The 21824-nt window shown below is 42.3% G+C and overlaps 2 protein-coding genes across 7 annotated transcripts; one reads left to right on the top strand and one right to left on the bottom strand.

Annotated features, from left to right (window-relative positions):
* Positions 1-232: 232 nt before the first annotated feature.
* Positions 233-10838, bottom strand: zfand6 (zinc finger, AN1-type domain 6). Of its 4 annotated transcripts, XM_023814024.2 has the most exons (7): positions 10711-10838; positions 10517-10596; positions 6976-7133; positions 3474-3585; positions 3063-3163; positions 2005-2133; positions 233-996 (listed from the first exon to the last, which is right to left on the bottom strand). In XM_023814024.2, the coding sequence occupies exons 3-7, from the start codon at positions 7124-7126 to the stop codon at positions 848-850; spliced, it is 642 nt and encodes a 213-aa protein (XP_023669792.1). In that variant the 5' UTR covers positions 7127-7133; positions 10517-10596; positions 10711-10838; the 3' UTR covers positions 233-847. The 4 variants fall into 4 exon arrangements, with proteins under 4 accessions (XP_023669792.1, XP_023669793.1, XP_023669794.1 ...); XM_023814025.2 differs by lacking the exon at positions 10517-10596 and having other exon boundaries at positions 10711-10798; XM_023814026.2 differs by lacking the exon at positions 10517-10596 and having other exon boundaries at positions 10641-10770.
* Positions 10826-20592, top strand: mthfs (5,10-methenyltetrahydrofolate synthetase (5-formyltetrahydrofolate cyclo-ligase)). 3 transcript variants are annotated; one of them, XM_023814030.2, is made up of 4 exons: positions 10826-10911; positions 11869-12043; positions 12580-12841; positions 18157-20592. In XM_023814030.2, exons 1-4 carry the CDS (start codon positions 10904-10906, stop codon positions 18372-18374), a joined length of 663 nt encoding a protein of 220 aa, XP_023669798.1. In that variant the 5' UTR covers positions 10826-10903; the 3' UTR covers positions 18375-20592. The 3 variants fall into 3 exon arrangements, with proteins under 3 accessions (XP_023669798.1, XP_023669799.1, XP_023669796.1); XM_023814031.2 differs by lacking the exon at positions 10826-10911 and adding an exon at positions 10935-10953; XM_023814028.2 differs by lacking the exon at positions 10826-10911 and adding an exon at positions 11643-11785.
* Positions 20593-21824: the final 1232 nt, after the last annotated feature.

Here is a 21824-nt window from a genome sequence, read left to right as displayed (position 1 = left end):
ATAAACCTGATTCTTTTGTTTTTGCTTAAGAACATACAACCCAACACAATTAATTTTAAAGCGCAGAAATATTATATAGCCTATATTTCATGATACACATCTTAAAGATGCAACTGCGCTATATTTACTGGCATCTATGAGACTCATGCTTATTTCATTCAGATACCTACCTTCTTTATACTTAAAAAACAAACACAGATGAGTTGCACATGTGTTGTTCAAACAAACGGGAAAATTTTGATTAAACTTTATTATAATAAACGTTAAAACTGAACAAACTAACAAAAGTACTGTGAGGTCATACTTATCTCGGACTCTGAAATTAAGTATACTCACGCTTTCACTCAAAGACTGCAAGAAAATGCAGAGATCTGACTTTACCACTCGAAGGAAACACATACACACCTACAGTAATGGGAAATAAAATGTTCCAACGTACGCAAAACGCTTTTTAGCCGTTAATGAAAAAACGCACTTGGACATCTGCCCCATCATACATTCAGTTATTGGTAGAAACTATTTACAGTATAAAAGTGACTGGTGATTGACGTAAGACATGCATTTCACACGACGCACTGCAGGCGTCCAACCTAATCGCAAAGACAGCCCTAAATGATTCGAAGACGCCGGCATTAAATTGTATTCATTCAATTTAACTCGATTTCACAAAGCACAACATTTAGAAGAAAAAGAAACCGAATAATCGCAACTTAATAGAATCACAGTTTCAACGACGCGTTGTAGGTGCCATGCATAATTTAATTATGTAGAACAAATCGGGAACGATTTCAGGAAAGAAAGAAAAAGCATATCTAAACTGGCTTTAGCAAAGTCCAGCGAAGGGCTTTCATATCTTCTGGATCTTCTCCCCAACAATTACAGGGTTTTCTTTCCTAATCTTCTCGGCGGCGTCTGCTTTGTAGTCAAAGGTGCAACTGTGGACATCAGAGTATCGATGGGTACCGCAGAACACGTTTCCGCATCTACAGTCGAAACCTGTAAAACAAAATTTAAAAATGAACCCCCCAAAAACGAAATCATACCCAAAATCAATGCGTATTCCCCACCGGCTGCCTTGACAGAGCACTCCAGATATGGCAGCAGCTCTTTCAGCAGAGCTGTCTGGGCGTTTGTTTAACCGTGGTAAAGAATCCGGGGACCGGTACCATTTCAAACCCAATAACAAGGGCACACTGCATCGGTTTTTATGATATATGCATCACTGCAGTCCACATTAATGGAGAGGAACAGAGCAACATGGCAAAAAAAAAATCAAAAACCAGGTGAAATCAAGCATGATTTGTTAGGGTGATATGAGCGTTATGGCAAACCTCCTAAAGCAAAGTGTTAATCTCACGTCAATAAAATCTGGTTGTGTTAAAGAAAATACACACAAACACACACAAGTGATTGTCCTGCTTTGAAAAGAACGGCAGTTCTTCAGTAATGGGAGACAGTTGTAAGTTCTCTTTACCTTTGATCTGAACGCAAATGAAAACCCACTTCATAGGTATAAGATACTGATATTTAACCAAGTTTGGAATGTTACATGGCAACCTTTAAAATGCCTTCAAATGCAGGTTACTATAGCAACAGAGATGCAAACAAAGGAAGGGGATTAAGGAGGGAATCACTGGAGAAGAGCAGAGCCATGCAAGGCAGGGAGGTGCCACAATGAAGATATATTTGTTTTAAACTGAAAATCATAATTGTAATATTAGACCGTTAGTTTACATGCACAAATCAAACGATTCTTAGTTAGAATTGCCCAGTCAAACCATCATAAGTGAACCCAGATCATACAAAATGTTAGCAATGCACATAATCAGCCTCAGATTGGTGCCTGGCAAATTAAAAAACACACATTTTCAATGCATTTCACAATTAGTACTGCTTATTTACTGCCACTGAAAATAGCCCCTTAAAGAGGGGTGTCCCTCTAAGGCGAGGCCAAGTCCTCTCTAAGGAAGTGAGCATTAAAACACCAAGACTGCCTCCCCTCACCTGTGAGTCCCACTTTCTTACGGCACATGAAACAGCGACTTCTGTTTTGCTTCAGGTTCTCCAGGGTTCCGTCCCGTGCCTCTGCAGAGCCCTGGTCTGGGTCTGGGTCTGGGTAGACCGTGGCCACAGCTACAGAGAGAGGTAGACAGAAAAGCTGACGGTCGCTTATACGGTGAGAAACATCACAACCCCAGCAGTCATGCAAATAAACCTGTAATGGGGTCCATCCTTCATGAAACGAGTCTCCCCCTGTCAAAACCATTGCATTAACAAAACCATAGGGGAGTGACAACAGTCAGCCAGAAGTGGGCGATTTAGCATTAAAGAGAGTTTCTCCCACCAAGTCTCTCTCCAGAGAAATGAACCACATCTTACATTTTTACCACAAAATATGAAATCAAAACGTACTAACCAGTTTCACGTTAATTTTGCTCAGTTGTCTTATTTTCCTCCTAGACAGAGTAAACATTTTTACATACTTTTTATAGTAACTGTGCATCACCAGCCTCTCCCTGAGGTTCGTGATGAAGTACATGACCGCACGCCAAGCTGGGTGGTCTACAATCAGCGAGTGAGCGGCAGACCGCGGTGCCAGTTCCTCTTAGCATCGGCGTTTACAAACAAGCAAGCGATGCTTACGTTCCACGCTATACCTGGGTCTGTCGTTCCAATTTGATGTTCCTCACGCTTTGGTTCATTTTTGGCATTCAAAGTTGGTAAATAAATCCAGATGTGTCAAACAACATAACTAAACACCCAAGGCTAGGATACAGACTAAAATTGTGTCTAGTTTCATTGCAATTACCTTTCCTGGTCTTAATTTGATACACTCCCTCATACTTTGAGAGTTTGTAGCTGTAAGACTTTAAATGGCAACAGCACCTGAAGGAAGAGAGACTGATTTCCACTACAGGATGTGCGTCTGTGACAGTGTGTGTTACTGCATCTCTCAGCACGCGCCACAGGGGAGAATCTGCTTACGAGGACCAGCTTTTACAGACCCAGGACTGAAGGCAGGACAAGGAGACAGTTAGTTGTACTTGAGAAAAACACTGTACCCTTTAATTCTTCTGTTCTGTGTCCTTTGTCCACCGCTGGCTCACACTCTTCCAAACACGTTAGTGAGGCTTGTGATGACAGAGTCAGGCTGGACACAACGCTACAAGAAGCCCAGAGTGTTTATAAATATATATAAAAAAAAACTGCAATAGAACTAAAGGTGCATTTCTGCTGCATGCAATGACGCATTCAGAGGGGCTGCCATAGTGGACTAGGGTCCTTACAGTCCCACCTCATTACAGGAGAAGATGAAATCATTTCAGTTATTATTTTAGTTGTAGTCTGTGAGACAACTAGAGCAGAGACTCAACTGCACCAAAAAGGCGACAGAAAGGGTGTGAGAATTGAGGGCAGAGACATCGCTCTGGCAGAAGTGCATAGCTGGATCCAAACAAGACCCAGCTTGGTACCTGTTCTGCTCCGATGGGGTGTCCGTCGTAGGGAACGGTGGGGCTGAGTGTGGATCGCCGCTCTCAGAATGCTGTGCGGGCAAACAGTCTTCACTACTGCCGACCTCGACCACTGGAAGGGAAGATCCAGTGCCCAGCGTCAGCCACACTGACTCTGAGACCCAATGATGTTTTTACCCAGCGCTACGTTTTACTGGGGCAGCTCAGGTTAAAAACTTTACTCAAGGTTATTCTTTGTCCTAAAGAATGAACAGGAAACTGTTCTAAGTTCTTAAACATGTTATCTGCTATTATTTAAGGCTGATTTGTAGTTGGGTGTGAAGACCTTACATTCTGGCCTGCATAAGTGGCCTGTGCATCGTGAGCATTTATACTTGTGCATTGGCTGAGCACAGGAGGCTGTACGTGTCACCAAAACATTTTTCCTCCATCACGAAAAACAAAACTTTGCAAGCTCTGCAATTTCAATGACTGTTCCTTTTCAGTATTGTCTAGTATACATTTAAATATCAGTTTAAAGTTTATTGCTGCTTTTGCATGAGCTCTGCATCATCATTATTTTCATCCACACTGTTTAAATCAGTCATAGATGGTTTATGAATAATGTATTATTTTGAACTGCTTTATAAACCTCACTATTTATTGCAAAAATATCACATCGTAATATTTGAAATTTTCCGATATAATACAGTCCTAGTGTGAACAGCTACAACTGTGTGTGTGTGTTTCTTTTTTGCCAGCGTGAACGGCTGCAACCATGGCGGTAACAGCAGACTAACAATGAGCAAAACAGAATTTGTCACACACTAAAATCCCCCCAGCTGGAAACAATAAACAACAACACAGTCTCATAGGGGAAGTGGGTACCGCAGAACGTACCAAGCAGACCAATGACAGTTGTGGCAGTCTGCATGCATTTACATTTCGGGGGGGGGTGCACATCGGGCTATGGAGCAGGGTTTGCAGCTACTCCAAAATATAAATCAGCCTTTACAGTTACACACGAAAATCCAATTTTCTGAAATAAGGGTGTTACACAGTTTAATTAGAATATGAAAACTATTATCACAATAATGGGCTGATGTACATAAAATACTAGTATACCAAGTTAAAATTGGTTGTTTCTTGGTACTTACATAGTAATATCACCAAAACATATGGGGCAGCTGTAGAGAGTAACCTGGCAAAATACCAGAAGTAAAGAAGCTGCCAATACTGCGGAGGCATCTGTATGTATATTTAACGTTATGTTGACAAACATGTCCGGGAAATCAGGAAGAACTTGTGCTGTCATTGACTGCTCAAACACCAGCAGAAATTTTGGAGAAAAGCGAGTGCAAAACACAAGGGCAGTAGGGGTGGCACGGTTCACAAAACCCACGGTTCGGTTTGTATCACGGTTTTAGGGTCACGGTTTTCGGTTCTGTACGGTTCTTGTTATTTTTTCTTTTAATCTTTAACACTCCAGAAATGTACTTCAGCATATGATATATAGCTTAATTATCCACAATTTAGGATACAGTATTAAAAAAGTTATATCATGTAATCATGCATAAACTGAATTTGACTTGACTTAAAGCACATTATAAAAATTATTAAACATTATTAATCCCAGAACAGTAATAAAATAAAAGTCTTGCCTTAACATAAATGCTAAAAGAATAGATCGCTTTAATCGCTATTACAGTTGGGTATGGGCACGCGGCCTTATTTAGAAAACATACAAAAAGAGACGCATATAATGTTTAATCATTCGTTTTGTATTTGTCCGGTCCACGGGGTTAATTTAATTGGGGATCGTTAAAATGATAGATTACCTATCTCGATTAAGCCTGATTCGGTTCGTTATATATATATAAAAAATTGGTATTAATTATATTGAATGTTCTTGAGTAATCGATAAAATCAGTTTCTGTGTATGTACAAGACATCAATCTGTAATAGTGCAAAATATGTCCAGTTGATATGTCTAGTATGATCATCTGGCAATAGCCTGTAGGTCTGTGTGGTCAGACTGTGCAATAAACAGAATTTTTAGGAACATGGCAAATGTTCACATTGCAGCATGGAAGCAGGCTCACTGTTTGCACGCTGACCGGGGAAGCAGAGGCGAGGAGACCTAGGATCGGGGGAATGCGGGGCTTAATGAGCAAAAGAAACACAGATGAGCGGTAAAGCAGAATTACAATATAATGACCGGACTGGAGAAAGAAACGGAAACGCGGATTAAATACAATGGAGTAATGACAAATTTGACAACAATCAGGAACAGCTGGTAAACACCGGGAATCCACACAGGGTTTAACAAAGTGCCTAACCGCACATTAAATAAAGTCACACAACAAAGGCACACAACAGTGTTCAGATGTTGTGCTATCGGTTGGCTGAAATTTAAACGTTTTCTTCAGAGACAGGGTGGTAACGCCGAAAACACGAACTAAACGCAGCAAACGAAAGGCTACCGGAAATTACTTAGCTGGCTGAACTTTTACCGGAACTACGTCACACCGCTCTGTGCATATAGCCTATTCTTTCGCGCGAAAGGGAAACACATTGACGTCACATACATTGCGCATGTCATGAACCGTCGAACCGTGCGACGCATGTATGCTCCGAACCGAGACAAGCGAACCGAACGGTTCGGTTTTTTTTCATGAACCGTGCCATCCCTAAAGGGCAGTGACTTATCCATTCTCTAAACGATATGGGATGACAGCACACCCTTAATATCCGCTATACTGTTATTGTGCATTAAAATCAGGACCTCAACGATTTGTAATAGAAACCAATAGTATTTATTCCTGGTTGCAAACAACTCTAGAGCTTCAGTTGTGACATTGCATGGAATCCCAGACTTCACAGCTACTTCGACATTATGATGGTTGTTAATGGACTGTGAGTATCGGACAGGTATCCGAATAATGTGCTCATCATCTGTTACAGTGTACAATATTAGGCCAACCCATCCAGCGCTTAATTAACTCTGAAGTTCTTTGACCGACCTGTAGCTGGGATTTTGTTGCTCGTCACAGGCTTGATGATCAATGAAATAATCTTGAATAACTACAAAGTCATAAACTCATATATATATATATTTTTTTTTTAAATGATGTAATGCAATCTCGCTAGTAGTGGCATTAATGCAGTTATGTAGTGGATGGTAAAACAATTCCTTCTCTAATTCTGGATACTGTCATAACCAATATCTAATATGTAAAATTTGAATAACATAAAGATCTCCATCCATATAAGGTTCCTTCATTGGTGCCTCTCTGCTACCGTCTTACGTTGTCATTCCGTCTATTATTGCAGCCGTCTGCAGGCTACAAACTGCCACTGTAGTAATGGCGGCGCTCCGAGACGGCAGCCCCCACAAACCAGTCGGCGGATCACTCTATAAAAACTTTGCCTTGTGACTCCCCGCCAGCCTGAAAGTGTCCTCGTGAGGGGGGACCTGCAAGCCACCCGACTGCCGCTGCCAAGTTTCCCCGCTGAGGCTCACCTGGTGGAGTTAATGTGCCGCTGTTGTTCTGTCTCTGTAAGGAGTCTTTGTAGCAGACGGAGCACATCCCGTTCGTGCGAGCGTTCCCATAAAACCCACACCCAGTCGCACACAGCATTGGCACTTGGGTCTGCTTCGTTTCTTGGGCCATCTCCACCCTGCAATGTTACAATGACACATTAGCTGCAATGGCTGCATCTGCCAGGCCACAGAAAATAGTCATGAGGTTGTGTTTAAAAAAAAAAAAAAGACAGCAGAGTGACACGTCCAACTCGCTGGGGCACAGCGAGAAACCCACTCTTGTGCCAACTGGTATAAGCGGCGGTCTTTTTGTCACCAAAAGAGCATTCAGGAGAACCTGTTTGACTTGCCAGCATATCACTGGACCACTTAAGAATACAGTCAAACAAGCAGCATGTAAATACATGCAGTAATTAGCATGATGCTGTAGTGTTTTACTACAGAAAACAGCAGCCTGCAAATTATCTGATGAAACAATTCAAATCTGCATTCACAAGGAGCAAAACATCCCCGCAGGCTGCTCCTCTCTAACATGCACGTCTCAACAAGGAGATGAGGCTGAGGTTGGTATCATAGCCCACACCCAAAGCCCCACAATACCAAGCCTTCATGAGCTGATCAATGATGAGGGCTGCGCATTAACCCTCTTCAGTAAACCGTATCAGTATCACACAGAGCCACCAAAAAATGAAACGATTCTATCATTTTGCACAGTTGGATATTGATGAAATTGTACTGTACATCTCTATTGCACACATCAAAAAGTACAGCCCCTTCACGCAGTTACATCATGTGCTTTGGAGAGAAACACACCACTTTCATGAGTCTCTACACAAAACCAAATCACTGTTACCTACTGCCCACCTGAAGTTTATAGACAGGATGCAGAAGTGAGATATGGCATCATTTTTGCTTAAAACCAAACATAAATGGTGAACCTATAGACCTGACAGCTGCAGTATGCAAACGCTGAGGGAAACACGTCTAACTCAGCGAAGCATCTGTCTGTCGCTCACCCGGATTAATATAAGGAATTTAAAGATTGTCAGGTGTACATAAGCACAGGTGTGTAGTTTAGTCTGAAGTCTAGACCAAGATTTTGTTTCAACCAACCAGTTGAGTACTCTCTGACTCTTTATAATCAACTGGTTTTTTGAAACAAAATCTTGGTCTGAACTCTTACGCTCTGGACCTAAATTCTGACGATAACGGACATAAGATGCATCATAGTGACGTAGTTTAGTAGTTATGTTGTTTTGGTTCAGTTTAAAAGTTATGTTTATTTTAAATAACAATTCATTCATATCCCTTTCCCCAGTAAAAAAAGTAGGCTAGGCTAAAGAACAGATCAAACACAAATATGTTATCAGTGAGGTTTAGTAATGGATGAGGCCATATTAATTTCAGAATGTATTTAATGGAGTTTAATTAATGTATGCATATTTCACTGATAATGTAAATAGTATATTAAAGCCTATATTGCACTCCTGTTGGTTTAAATCAGAAATAGGCTTGTTTATTTCAAAGTGTCTCTGACATAGTTTGGGGAAACACAATGTTTTCTGTTTAAATTCAGCAATCATTTGATACTTTTAATTTGTTGTCTACAGGACTGATTTCTTAACACCAAGGTACCAAAGCTGGTATCTAAGGGAACATTTTGGTATCGGTCCAGGTCAGTCACATACTAAGGCCTCACATTGTGTGGGGAGCAGGAAGTGAGATCATTCCACATGTCATCCAAGGCAAACTGGTCAACAAACACCTTGTGGGAATGGCCTCTTTAGACAAACTGCATTGGGGTCATCATGCATCTCAGCAGGTGAGGGAACAGGGGAAAAGGCAGACTCCACTTTTACTTGCTCTGGTGAAAACACACATATGGCTGCACAGTTGTACTTCAAGGAACTCATGCAAATCAATTTTCTTAAGTCAGGATTAAGAGCCATTGCCAGGTATTGTACACATGAAGCTTACTAAACAATTATACCAGCTTATCCCAAGACCAGTTCTAAGAGATGACCTCAATCATGCCCGGTTTGAAGGGCACAAACCAAGGGCCTTATTCAACTGCCAGCAGGGGGATACGACAACAAGCATGACAAGTTCGGTCCGGGCTAGATCAGGCCACTTTCAGATCACAGGCCCAGAACCAGACTTCAGTAGAGCTCCACACTTGAACGAAATGCCCTCCACTACATGAAAAAGCTCAAGCAAGTAATGCAAAACAGTTCCTGGATTGTGTTTTCTTTTCCTTCTTAAATGATGAGCATTTTACTTGGCCCATTTACTATCTGGATAATATATATATATATATATATATATATATATATATATATTACAATTACGAGATTAATAACTACTGGAGCTCTGCACCCCAGTGACAACGACTTGCCGGAAATCACTTCTGTAACATTTCTGACACCTGTAAGAAACCAAAATGTCATTCCCAAAGGATGTTTTTACCGTCTCCATAGTACTAGTCTACAACAGCATGAAAATGGAATTCACAATCTCTACAGACACCCAGGAAGCAGGTACATTACTTCTGACCTCCCCGGACAGATACGAAGCAACAAACACTTCTACTATTAAAATCCATAACGTTATCAAAAACTTTGGAAATCAGCCTGGTTAGACACAAAAATATGCAAAATCATAGTGAACTATGAAGAGGAAATGGAACTATAGAGAGGAAAGAGCCTGTACATTGAAATTTAATAACGGACAGCAACAAACTGAACAAGACATATGTTCTGTATTTTTTTTAATAAACACAAAATTAAGTAATTTCCTGGAATACACAAACAAAATTTAAGTTCTCAGCATCAGGTACCATTCAGCCATCGGAGTCACAGCAATCCTCAAACATTAAAAACATCATAAATAGCAGGTTTTAAATAGGTGACAAGGCCCGAAGAGCAATTCATACACTTAGAGCATAAATGCGTTGAGAATGTTAAGTAAAATAATACAGTGTTTGTGAGGATTAAGATGTTAAGCTACAGGACGCGGGCTCCATCACCTGAGAGAAGCGACTTAGATAATGACCCTCCTACAATGTCCCCGCAAAGCCTTCCTGTATTACTTTCTATCCACGTCTGTCCCAAACAGTCCCTGCCCGGGGAACCGCTGTACCTCTGGGGACAGACCAGTGGGGTTGAATCACTTTAAAATTAGTTGCCAGGTAAAACGACCACATCTGAGCACGGCCGCGCACAGAAAGCCGAACATACACCGAGTTGTTTTAGCCATACGACTATGCTAGTTAGTGTGGCTGATACCTGGGTTAACTATTAATACAGCAAATGTAACTAGTTACAGTAACTAACAAACGCCTGCCATGTATACGTACCAGCAAGTTGGCTAGTTAAGGGGAAAATTCAGCAACTCCCAAACTCACACAAACAGACATAAAGACATAAAAGCAAACTGGTACATGCAAGGCCGCCCGTCATTTTTCGTAGCAAATCAACTAACTAAGACTAAGCTGACTTCTGACTAGCGGTCTCTAACCTACCCGGTTCGCCAAATCGCCTTAACAACCTTTTCTTTCCTGTCGCAACAGTGCCCTTTTTGTTCGGTTGTAACCGGCGAAATCTGAGAGAAAAATAATAAGCAAAGTTTTAAACGTCAGAATTTACCGTTATTTTTTACTGGAAAACAAAAACTGAGCGGTTTCCTCTCGGGTAACGAGCGTTATATCAAACATACCGACGATTTAGTGCCCCTTTCTACGCCTCTCTCCGTCAGCCCACCGAGTCCAGCTTGACTACAAACGCCAAAAGCCCACCGTCTGAGGCGGGACTTACAGAATCTGCGTTTCGATTGGAGAACATTGCACTTCACCCCTCCCTTCTTATCTCTCATTGCACAGCGGAAACATCAATCATAGTTATGGCGTTTTATGAAAAGGTAGGTTACGCGAACAGAAAATGTTTAATAGCCGTCTTAAAGGTACAATTCATTATTGCGATTAAGTATCCATCCATCCATCCTCCAACCTCTTATTCTGGACAGGGTAGCTGGATGTAAAAAAGCATGGCAGATACCCAGAAGTATAATATCATTTAATTACTAGTTAAAATCAATTTAATTAAGTATTAACTGAACAAAAGTAATATACCTGGGTATGGGAAACCTTCTCAAACCATTAAATAGTTTGTTGAAAATGCAAATAATGAACGTTATCATCTAAAACTCCTAAACGAATTAATGTATGAATTATCTTGTAAGTATTGTGGTTACTAAATTGTTCAAAGTTAAATTTAGCTGACATTACTGATGGATAAATACTATATTGTTCAAATTCTTAAATACGTCATGGATACATTTTCATTTGTTTATTACTATTACAAGACAATGTGGTTAAAACAGTACTATATATATATATATATATTGATTGACTGAAGACACCACCTGTTGTGATTTTGTTGACAGGCATTAAAAAGGAAATACACATGATATTTAGACTGATACTAAATCGACAAAAAAGAATGCTTGTGAAGTTTTCATCATAGCCGTTGATTGACAACAGCAACAAGCAATAATACAAGAAGAAAACCAGTTAATTAAATATATAAAGTTGCTTGAAGTGAGAAATCTTAGAGGTTGTGTAAATCCTGCCTATGCATAACCATAACTAGTTACGTGACTGTGCTGGTTACTTCTGCACTCACCCAACTTGTTTACAGCAGTGTTTATCGCTGTCTCTGTCTAAACACTATTACGGGTCATTTTTATATATGATCATCACCAACCCATTTAACATGTATAATGAAAATTCAGGGTAAGGCATATTCTTGAGTGTTTTCCTAGACGTGAAAAGTGATCGGTAAGTATCGATCTAACGTCAGAGTTTGTTCCCTGAAGGCCGGCCTTCGCACCACGGGTGAAACGGGGACTGCGCGACACCGACCGTGGAGACGTCGTCAGCATGGCCGCCTTGCATGCAGCGAAGCGAGCGCTCAGGAAGGAGATCAAGACACGACTGGCCGCGATAGGCGCAGAGGAGAAACGTCGACAGTCTCGTATCGTTACACAGAAGGTACGTATCTAAGAGACGAAAAGGGGTATCGGTCTACCGACGCGGGTTGGTGACAGCGCTGTGGTGTCGCGCTGCAGAAACATCGCAATAGTGTGATGGCTGCTCGGTGCAAATACATGCATGCATTGTGAATAATAGAGGACAGGATTGAAAACTAAATATTAAAGATTTTACACAAGGTTCTTTTGTTTCATCGATGGTTTAATATTTATCGTAGGACACAAGAGGTAGCCTACGCGATAACTTTGGAGCACATCATCCGATTTAAATATATAAATGTCGGACTTAGATCACAGTTTTATGAGTGCAATGGCGCCCTCTGGTGGTAACTGTTACGAAGTGACCCACACATTGTAGCCTCTGCTCTAGAGTTCACCAGTAAATAATAGATGAATGTCTAAAAAGTTACATTTACAATCTAAATCTGCTTCCGAAATTCCTTAAATAGAACATTGAAACAAATGAACATTGCTTATTTATTTGTGTTTGTTTATTTAGCTTTTGAAAACGTTAATGCTTTAGTCTTTCTTCCTTAGCTACTCCAACATCCGAAGTACGAGAGCTGTTGCAGGATTGCAGTGTTCCTCAGCATGCCGGATGAGATCCACACAGAGGAAATCATCGAGGACATCTTCCAGAAGGGCAAGGTGTGCTTCATTCCCAGGTACCTACCCAACAGCAGCCACATGGACATGCTGAAGGTGACCGAAGCCAAAGACATTCAGTCTCTGCCAGTGACGTCGTGGAACATTCGCCAGCCTGGAGATGAGGAGCAGGGAGAGGAGGCGTTAGCCACAGGTAAGGCTGTTTGTTTGTAGTAGTTTCACCATCATCCTGTATTAAAAAGGTTAATAAAAAGTGAGAATACTGAAGAATCACATAGCCTAAAATGCTTAGTGCTTAGCTGTGAATGCATTTTAAATGAAATTAAGCTTTTAAGTGTACTTTTACATCAAACTAGATTACCAGGTTTTTTTGGCAGGTTTGGTCCACAATGTTGACTGAGCATCATGTAATTGATAGAGTTGCGGTACTCAGGTGTGACTGAGTCCACATACTAAGGGATTCATTCCTGTCTTGGGTGAATTTAGGCTTGATCTTGACTCTCACTTGAGCACTCCTGACTCAGAAAACCTTCCCAAGTCCATTTCATATGTCTGCTGCCTTTCTTGCAGTTTCCTGTATTAGCTTCAGTGTTTTTCCACACTGTGCCCCACCCCACATAGCTTACTCACGTCTTCATGATGTCTGCTTCCAGAACCAATTTTAAATGTGCTCAGCAGAATATAGTCACATTACAATGGAATTAATAATGAATACAGGATGCAGTGGAGGTGCGTTTCTGTTACCTTTGACACATTACTTATTTGTTAGTGAAAAGAAAAAAAATTCTGGAAATGTTGAAAAATTGAAGTATTAAATTACTCTCCCAGTGTACAGTCAAGCTCTATTCACAGAGTTGGGGGTGAGGTACGAGCAGCCAACCGTGGAGCCGTTTTGGTGAAATTCCCCTGTAACGACTTGACGGTGTTCTCATACTACCTTAGATTACCAACAGTATGTACGTAACGTTGCCAGAAGATGGCGCTGTGATCCCTACAGTGGGCCAGAAGGTGGCTAATTTGTGCCAAAACCAAAGAACGATGGTGACGTTAAATTTCTCGGTTATACGTTCATGCAGAAAAATTGCCTTAAGAGGAGTCGTTTCCAAGAAAATTGATTTAATTAATGTTTGACAGTAGTGTTAAGAGGAAAGGCGTTTTTATTGTTTGCAGGTACTTTTACTATGGCGACATAGTTCCATCACATGGGATTTTAAAATAAAATGCTGAGGTATGTCGAGATAAAGTAATTAGGAAGGAAAATGTGGAGATAACACCTGTTTAAGTCTTATGGACAGTATAACCTTTACGGAACAAAGAAGCTGCCGTTATCTCGCAACACCTTGCAGCCTGTCTAGGCCCGTCAGTCCGGCTGGCTCTTAGCGGAACACAATGAAAGTCCAATTAACTGTAGTTTGAAGCCAATCTGTTCACGTCTCAGTTTTCCGTCCAGCTCTCCGCCCCTATCCAGTGTTTTTAAACTCTGCACAAAACTTGATCGGCTTTAGTGCTGCCGTGACTGAAATGCTTTCAGAAATGTTTATTGTACTGCTGGACTTAATGCCACAGAGGGATATATCAGAGAAAGGGCAGACCTGGAGGGCAGCCCCAGTATCAGTTAGCCTAGAGGAAATACCCCCCCCCCCCCCCCCCCCGCCTTATTGCCAAGATAACCGGTGCAAGACATTCTTATAAATACTAGAAAAACAATTAATACTAAACGTGTTAAAATTAAGGTAAAACCTTTTCACCCGATAAGATACAGCAGTCAATATTTGTGCTGATTGTTAAACTGGCACCCGTGGGTGGGGGGGGGGGGGGGGGGGGTGACGAAACGCCGCTTCGGTCGCTGTCGGCTGCCGGTGTTATGCCGAAAAAGGCATCCCTGCCGTAGAATGCATGCCTGTCTCTAAATGACCGATTGGTCGCTGATCTGAAACAAGTTGAGCTACTTTGTCGAGTTAGGCTACTGTAGTGCTAAATGATAGCCCTAACCCTAACCCTAACCCCCAAAAAACCCCTAAAACCCTAACCCCCAAAAAACTCCTAAAAGCTCAACTCATTAGAACACCGGCATGCATTCTATGGCAGGGATGCCTTTTTCGGCATAACACCTGTGCCTTTAAGGCTTCACATTCTCAGTACTCCACCTCTCCAATTGCCTTTTGTTTGTATTTTTCTTGGAGAAGAAACGAATTGGCGACTGCATCGGACACAGTTACCAAGCGTGAATGTAAAGCAGCTGGTGGTGGGGTCTGCTGCTGCTGGAGGTCCTTCAGCACCTGAGCTCAGGGGTGTTACTAGAGATTCTGGGCTCCATGAAGGCATATCACATTCCCCCCCCCCCCCCCCCCCCCCCCATTGGAATCGTCCTAACTTTGCCCCGTCTTACGGTGCCCCTGCGTGACATCAATACGTTTATATTGAAAAGGAGGTACCATTACACGGCTCCTGCAAGCGGAAAAGCGTCCAAGCAGAGACAATATAGGCTGCTATTTAAATACTGGATGTTTCTGCGTTATTTCCGTCGTGTCCTCATCACGGTCATGGATACCGCATGTCTTACGTGGTGTGCATCTCCTAGCCCTCATGGGCTCTGATTAAAGCAATGTTGCATTGTTAAATTACATGTGTTAAGTAATTGGATAATTGGGAAAAAAGGTGTTTGGTGATGAAATTAAGTTTTCAGGGCAGCGGCCACCAAGCAGGATTTCTCAATAAAAATAATAGGCCGACGTTTTATTTAAAGGCCTTTCAAGGCCCTTAAGGGCACCTTACAAAAAAACAATCCACACAACATACCAACATACTTCTGTACGTGTATCAATACGTTCAAAATTACTTTAATCAGATAAATTGGATATTTTCTAATACGCAGGAAAGGCTTCTGTATGTTGCTATCCTGAATTAAACAGAAACCCAATCATGTTATATTGTGAATAAATATTATAGCTGAATTAATCTGATTGTTTTTCTCCTTCTTCTTATTGTTTGTAAATACATCGCACCATTTTTAATAATTAAATGAATTTCCCCAAAACGCTGGAACAATATAGCTAAATGTTAAACCTTTCAAAAACTGACATGCATGTATTAGCCTTGTAGCTACACCAATCTGCGGAGCAGGAGAATAAGTCAAAGGTCAGCAGGCGAGTTTCAGAGGGATTGCTGCCATTACGCGTGTGTCCTATTAAATTTACGTTGTACACAGTAAATCTGACAGCCTGCAAATGTCGCCCCAGTGTCCCCCTCCGGGAAACAAAGAGCCCTAGTAATGAGTTAATCCACCACCCCGCCAACTGGTAATGAGTTAATCCACCACCCTGCCAAGCTTGATTTTGGCCGATGGGGACGCGCGGGGGACAATAACGGCCATGTCACAAGGGTCACGGCAGATTCCTCTTTACCCGATCCCCTCGCTCTTCAGGCTGCAGAGTACTCTGAGGGCCAAAATTAGCTCAAAATAAAAAAATGCTAAAAAGCTCAGACGTAATGAAATCCTTCCATGGGATCTTTCACGTGAACGCTGATTATTTTAGTGTGAGATGGTGCTACATTTAAATATCCAGTTCATGAGATAAAAATGATGCATCAGAAACAGATTATAAATGAATATTCTCAGATTTGGCCACATAATGGGGGGTGACTTATTTCTGTATCATGCCCCCGTTCACCAGGTTATCGGCAGCGACTCAATAAATATCAGACTCTTTGAGTGGCAGGTTGGGCACAACAAGGGTTGAATGTGAGGGAAATGAAAATCACCACAATAAGTTTGAGAATTTTGCAGTGGCACAGGGAATCTTCCGGAAAGGCTTCCTAAGTACCAGTTATGTAAGCATCATTTAGGACCTCTGAACAGTTACCTTTCAACAGGCTTTCAAGAGTAATTTGGTTAGTTCTGGAATAATTGGAAAAGTTTCGGGTAAAATTAAATTGTTACATATTTTCACGATTTTAATTCATTTCAAAGATTATATTTGGATTGTCTGAGGACTTCTGGCAGAAGTTAATTTATTTTAAATAATCTACATTATAAAGTAATGGGCATTTATGTTAATCTTGCTGAAAGCAATTAATTACGGTCTGTTTTAGAACAAACTCACCATGGGCAGAAAGTAACATGCCAGTTCAGGACATGGACACTGTGTGATTCTTTTGGAAGAAATTAAATTTCAAATCCCAGTGTGGGTGGGACTGGGTTTAAGTTTAACTTAATGGGAGCCAGAACACAAATATATTAAATCGGTGATTGACAGCCTACAGCATATCACCACCCACTCTGGGTTTCGTGCATCATTTATTGTTCTACCATGATCTATAATTAAGTAGTTTTGAGAAATGAATGTGTATGTCTAGGCTTTCTGAATGATTTATATCAAAAGCATATTTTGGCAGTACGTGATGTAAAAATGCTCTTGCTTTACACGAAGTTACAGGATCTTTGCACGTACCAAGTACTGAATTTTTTGAGGCACTCTAATGAGAATGATTATCGGTTTAGATTTTCCTTGCAGCAGAGTTTGGAGCAAACCCTTTGATTTTTAAGTCTTTCACACAGGAAATGTTATGATACATACATGTTTATCAGTAACGTCACTGTGATTATTACTGCTGCAAATTTGCTTCCAATCCTAATCTTCCGTTAATCTTAAACCGCCTGACTCAAAGCCTTGATTTACTTCAACAACTGCTGTTCAGCCGGTTGCTCGGCACAGTTAATATGAGTCAGATGGCCTCGAAACATGGCTGAAAAATGATCACTCCTGTGGATTTACGGTAATGCCGTTAAACTGAGCATGACCAGTCAAATTTCAGATGAAATTAAACGCCTATAAAAAAATGAAAAATCTTGCTTTAACTGAGGTCAGTCGTGCATTACTGAGCTGTAGGAAACAGGAAGTATGGAAGACCAATCAGAATTTGGGAGATTAGTAGTAAAGCGGCTGGTGCGAGTCAATCGCTCCCCATTTGCCAGCCCCATTCTGAGCAGCTGTTGAGGTCAACAGTATCTATTTAGTTTTTAATTAAATACAAAAGGTTGTTCTGTTTGTCACACACAGCTGGGTTTAATAACCTTGATACCCACTGAAATGTGACTGATTAATAAAGGTCATTCTCTCTGCGCTGAAACGGAAGCGAGCATTTATATTCTGGCGCTGACAACCACACATGGCAACTTCGAGTTGCTGTTTCTGGTCCAATACACTGTCTGATATATTTGATATGTTTGCATAAATACATTTCTGCATGCATTTTGATTAAACACACAGCATTGCAGGCAATGTCTGAGTGTCAGATTGTCAAGTGTGAAGTCAGCACGTGTCACTATATCCATTGTGTAAATTTCTGCTGATCTCATTCCATTTTCCCGCAGATCTTGCTGGGTATAAGCAGTGGCTGGTTGCTGTTTCGCTTGTATTTCTGGTGCAACCAGAATGATAGCAACATTTTAATTAAGGCCGGCATTATGAAACTTGCTGATTACATTTTTCTCTTGGTTCTTCACAGGGGGCCTGGATCTAATACTGATGCCCGGATTGGGGTTCGACAGGGGGGGCAATCGGCTGGGCCGCGGGAAGGGCTTCTATGACACTTACCTGGGGCGGTGTGCCAGTCACCCCGGGGGCATGCCCTACACCATCGGCCTGGCCTTCAGGGAGCAGATATGCCCCCAGATCCCGGTGCACGATGGCGACGTTCCCATCGACGAGGTTCTGTTTGAGTAGGGCTCCGGGGCAGACGGAACTGGCTGTGGCAGGAAGAGCGTCGAGTAACTGCCCCTTTTCATTAAGTGCCTCTTACATGTTCCAGTGAGTTTTTCACTCTCATAGCTGAAAATGCCGTTGTAATTTGGCCAGACCGAACAGCGCCAGAACCTGTGAATTAGGCTACCTGGCCCACTTTGATCTCACTGATTTTCAAACAACCGATAGGAATGGAGGTGTTTTACAAACATTGACCAGATTAATGTAGTCTACATGTGTTTGTTCATTTAGAATGTTCTGTTTTTCATGTTTTATGTGTACATTTTTAATGTCATGCCATGTGAAACTTACAGTCAAATCATCCAGCGTTAATTTATTTGGTAAAATAAAGGTCCATCCATTTTTGAATTGTTTATGGATGGTTCTGGATGATTCTGAGCCTGGGAACACAGGGCACAAGGCAGGGGACAGGATGACAGTCCATCACGGGGCACGAGGCAGGGGACAGGATGCCAGTCCATCATGGGGCACGAGGCAGGGGACAGGATGCCAGTCCATCGCGGGGCACGAGGCAGGGGACAGGATGCCAGTCCATCGCGGGGCACGAGGCAGGGGACAGGATGCCAGTCCATCATGGGGCACGAGGCAGGGGACAGGATGCCAGTCCATCGCGGGGCACGAGGCAGGGGACAGGATGCCAGTCCATCACGGGGCACGAGGCAGGGGACAGGATGCCAGTCCATCGCGGGGCAGGAGGCAGGGGACAGGATGCCAGTCCATCGCGGGGCACGAGGCAGGGGACAGGATGCCAGTCCATCGCAGGGCACACTCACAGTGGGCAATTTTGGAACAATGACAGGGGTGAAGTAGGGGCACGGATGTCCTGGCAAATTCAGGGGGGCTGCACTTTACAGGGGCCCTTGAGCACTTAAAATTATAAAATTATAATGGGGGGGGGGGGGGCAAGGTGACATTTTGTCAGGGGGCCCAGAATTTCTAGCTATACCCTCGTACACTGTAAAGGAACTGGAGTAGGCTGCAAAGACACTGTAAATAACACACTGTAACACCACTGCCCCCTCCGTCACCGTGCCACCAGGTATGATGAAGGTACCAGATGGTTTGTCCATTTCCCAAAAAGCCTCGCTTGATTCAATCATAAAGAAGAGGGATCTTTGCATATTTTCCACTTTGTTATGAAACCGGATGCTCCCTTACCGTCTCTCTCACCCGGCCGCTTTTCCGGGACTGAGCTGCAAATGCAAGGTGACAGAGCAGATTAAAATGGCTGTTTTAATACCCGCCGCTGAGCTGCTGGGCTTGAAGGCTTCCCCGCTCTCTGCTGCCAGTGGTCGCCTGCTCGTGGTGCCGTGATGGAGGGTTCCTCACCGAGACACACTGCACCATAATAACATCAGCACCCCTCGCGCACCAGTACGCATTTTCATGAGCCCTGGGGGTGGGGTGTAGCTGCTTTACATCAAAGGTGAGGGTCAAGGGAAGCTATATTTCAGAAAATAGTCACAGACACAATCTGCAGTAAATCAGACCCCCCCCCACCCCACCCCCAAAGGTGCATTTTGTCTGCAATGGAGGCAGTAATGCAGCAGCTTTAGAACCAGCCCTAATCACATGCGCTCCTTGCATTTTACCGCGAAGGGAGAAAAGCCTCCTCATTCCCACAGTAAGATCCATGATCCTCCTGAGCTGCCTTCCTTCCAGCATCAGAACACCTCAATCATAGCCTGAACCTCAGTAATTACAGAGCTCACAGAAAGTCTTGGGATGCTGACTTCTGTGACAGTGTTCCAAATTTACTGGTTTCATAACAAAAGTCCATTGACAAGCAATATTTACCACATCTACACAAATCTCCTGCACAGACATTTTTTTAATAAGCGCCATGATGTTTTTTGACTGACTCATTCAGTTCCGTTCTTGCCATTGTGCTGTTGATTGCAATTGCAGTCATTGGCCCCCAAAGGGATATTAAACACAAATGTTTCTGTTTTATGTTATTGCAAAGGTGTCCCTAATTAAAAAGCACCCAATGAGACTGCTTGCCAATGAACTTTTTAAATCAGAGCAGCTCTATTAGAACTATAATTTGGGTTTCTATTTGTCACTACTTGAAATGAATATTTTACTTAAAACTACTGATTGTTTCTAATGTAATATATATTTTTTAAACAGTAATGATTTTGTTATAAAACCAATAAATTTGCAATAATTTACTGAAGACTTTGCACTGTGTGAAGTTCCTTCTTCAGGTACGACTTTGCCTTTATTCAGCGTTTCTCTCCTCCCTGCTGTGGAAAACCAGGAACTTCTGCATTAATGTCCTCATTGCAACATGATATTTGACGACATTTTTGCCACCTGATTCCTACAGGAAGCTTTGAAATATGCGCCTACAGATTTAAACAGATGAGAAAAGTACACTGCGTTAAAAAATGGATTACAGAAGAGAAAATAAATGCGAATTGGGAAAGAAAACTACCAGGGTTTTTTCTAAGCCCCTAATAGTCCTCGAGGTCCCAGCACTGCTGGTTTTCTCGCCTTCCTTTACCTGTGAGCCAGGTGCGAAGCCTCTGACCAATCAGAATCAGTAATTATTAAACTAACTACAGTACCTGGGAGAACTGAAAACAAGGCCTGGATTTGGGATTGAGGTCCAGATTTGAAGAACCCTGTTCTAAGCTCTGTCCTTGGTGCTGCTTACGTTTTTGGCCCCTGGACTTTATATAAAAAGCTATAGAGCGGTGGGGGACCTTGATGAGACTGATGTGAGTGGCAGAGAAGGAAAATGGGCAGCACCTAGAGAGACGTGTCGGCTCCTGTCTGAGATGCTGGGTCCCCCCCTGCAGCCCCCATGCTGTGGTCTCCCGTCTCGTACCCCCCTCACCTTGGTCTCCGACCTCAGAAGGGGAAGCAGGATCGATGGTGTCTTTCAGTAACCAACGCCATGCGGTGAACTGAAGTGTCACAGAAAGAGCGATACACTGAGCTCCTGGCTTGAGATTGTGTTTTTGCATGTGGAAATTTAACAAAAATCGCAAATTGGATATTGCTTTGAAATGCACAAGGCGGCAAATGTACTGAAATAATGAAAGCAGTAGCAGAAATAGTTTTCTGTCACAACAGAAAAAATATTAAAATACGCACCCCTGTAACATGTCAGCATACAAGAATGCTTCAATTATACAGTCAATTATACACGCTGAGGATGTAGCTATAGTTGTGTGTTTAATAATTGGTTAAATGAGTGGTTGTAGCTTAATAATAAAAAGTGATGTCAGTGTGGCATACTGTAGCTTTATTTAGGCTTACGTATTCTCCTGGTAAATTACCTGTAGAAGCATTCTGTACTGACGCCCTGGTTTGCAGTGGACGTCCGAGCTTCTGTCCGCACCAATCTGCGGTCAGCTGCCCCCCCCCCCCGCCACCCGAGTGCAGCATTAATTTTACATG

The sequence above is a fragment of the Paramormyrops kingsleyae genome, chromosome 11 (assembly GCF_048594095.1).
Source record: "Paramormyrops kingsleyae isolate MSU_618 chromosome 11, PKINGS_0.4, whole genome shotgun sequence".
NCBI classification, from domain to species: domain Eukaryota; kingdom Metazoa; phylum Chordata; class Actinopteri; order Osteoglossiformes; family Mormyridae; genus Paramormyrops; species Paramormyrops kingsleyae.
The sequence above is the reverse complement of the archived record's forward strand: the minus strand, read 5'-3'. Positions and strand labels throughout refer to the sequence as shown.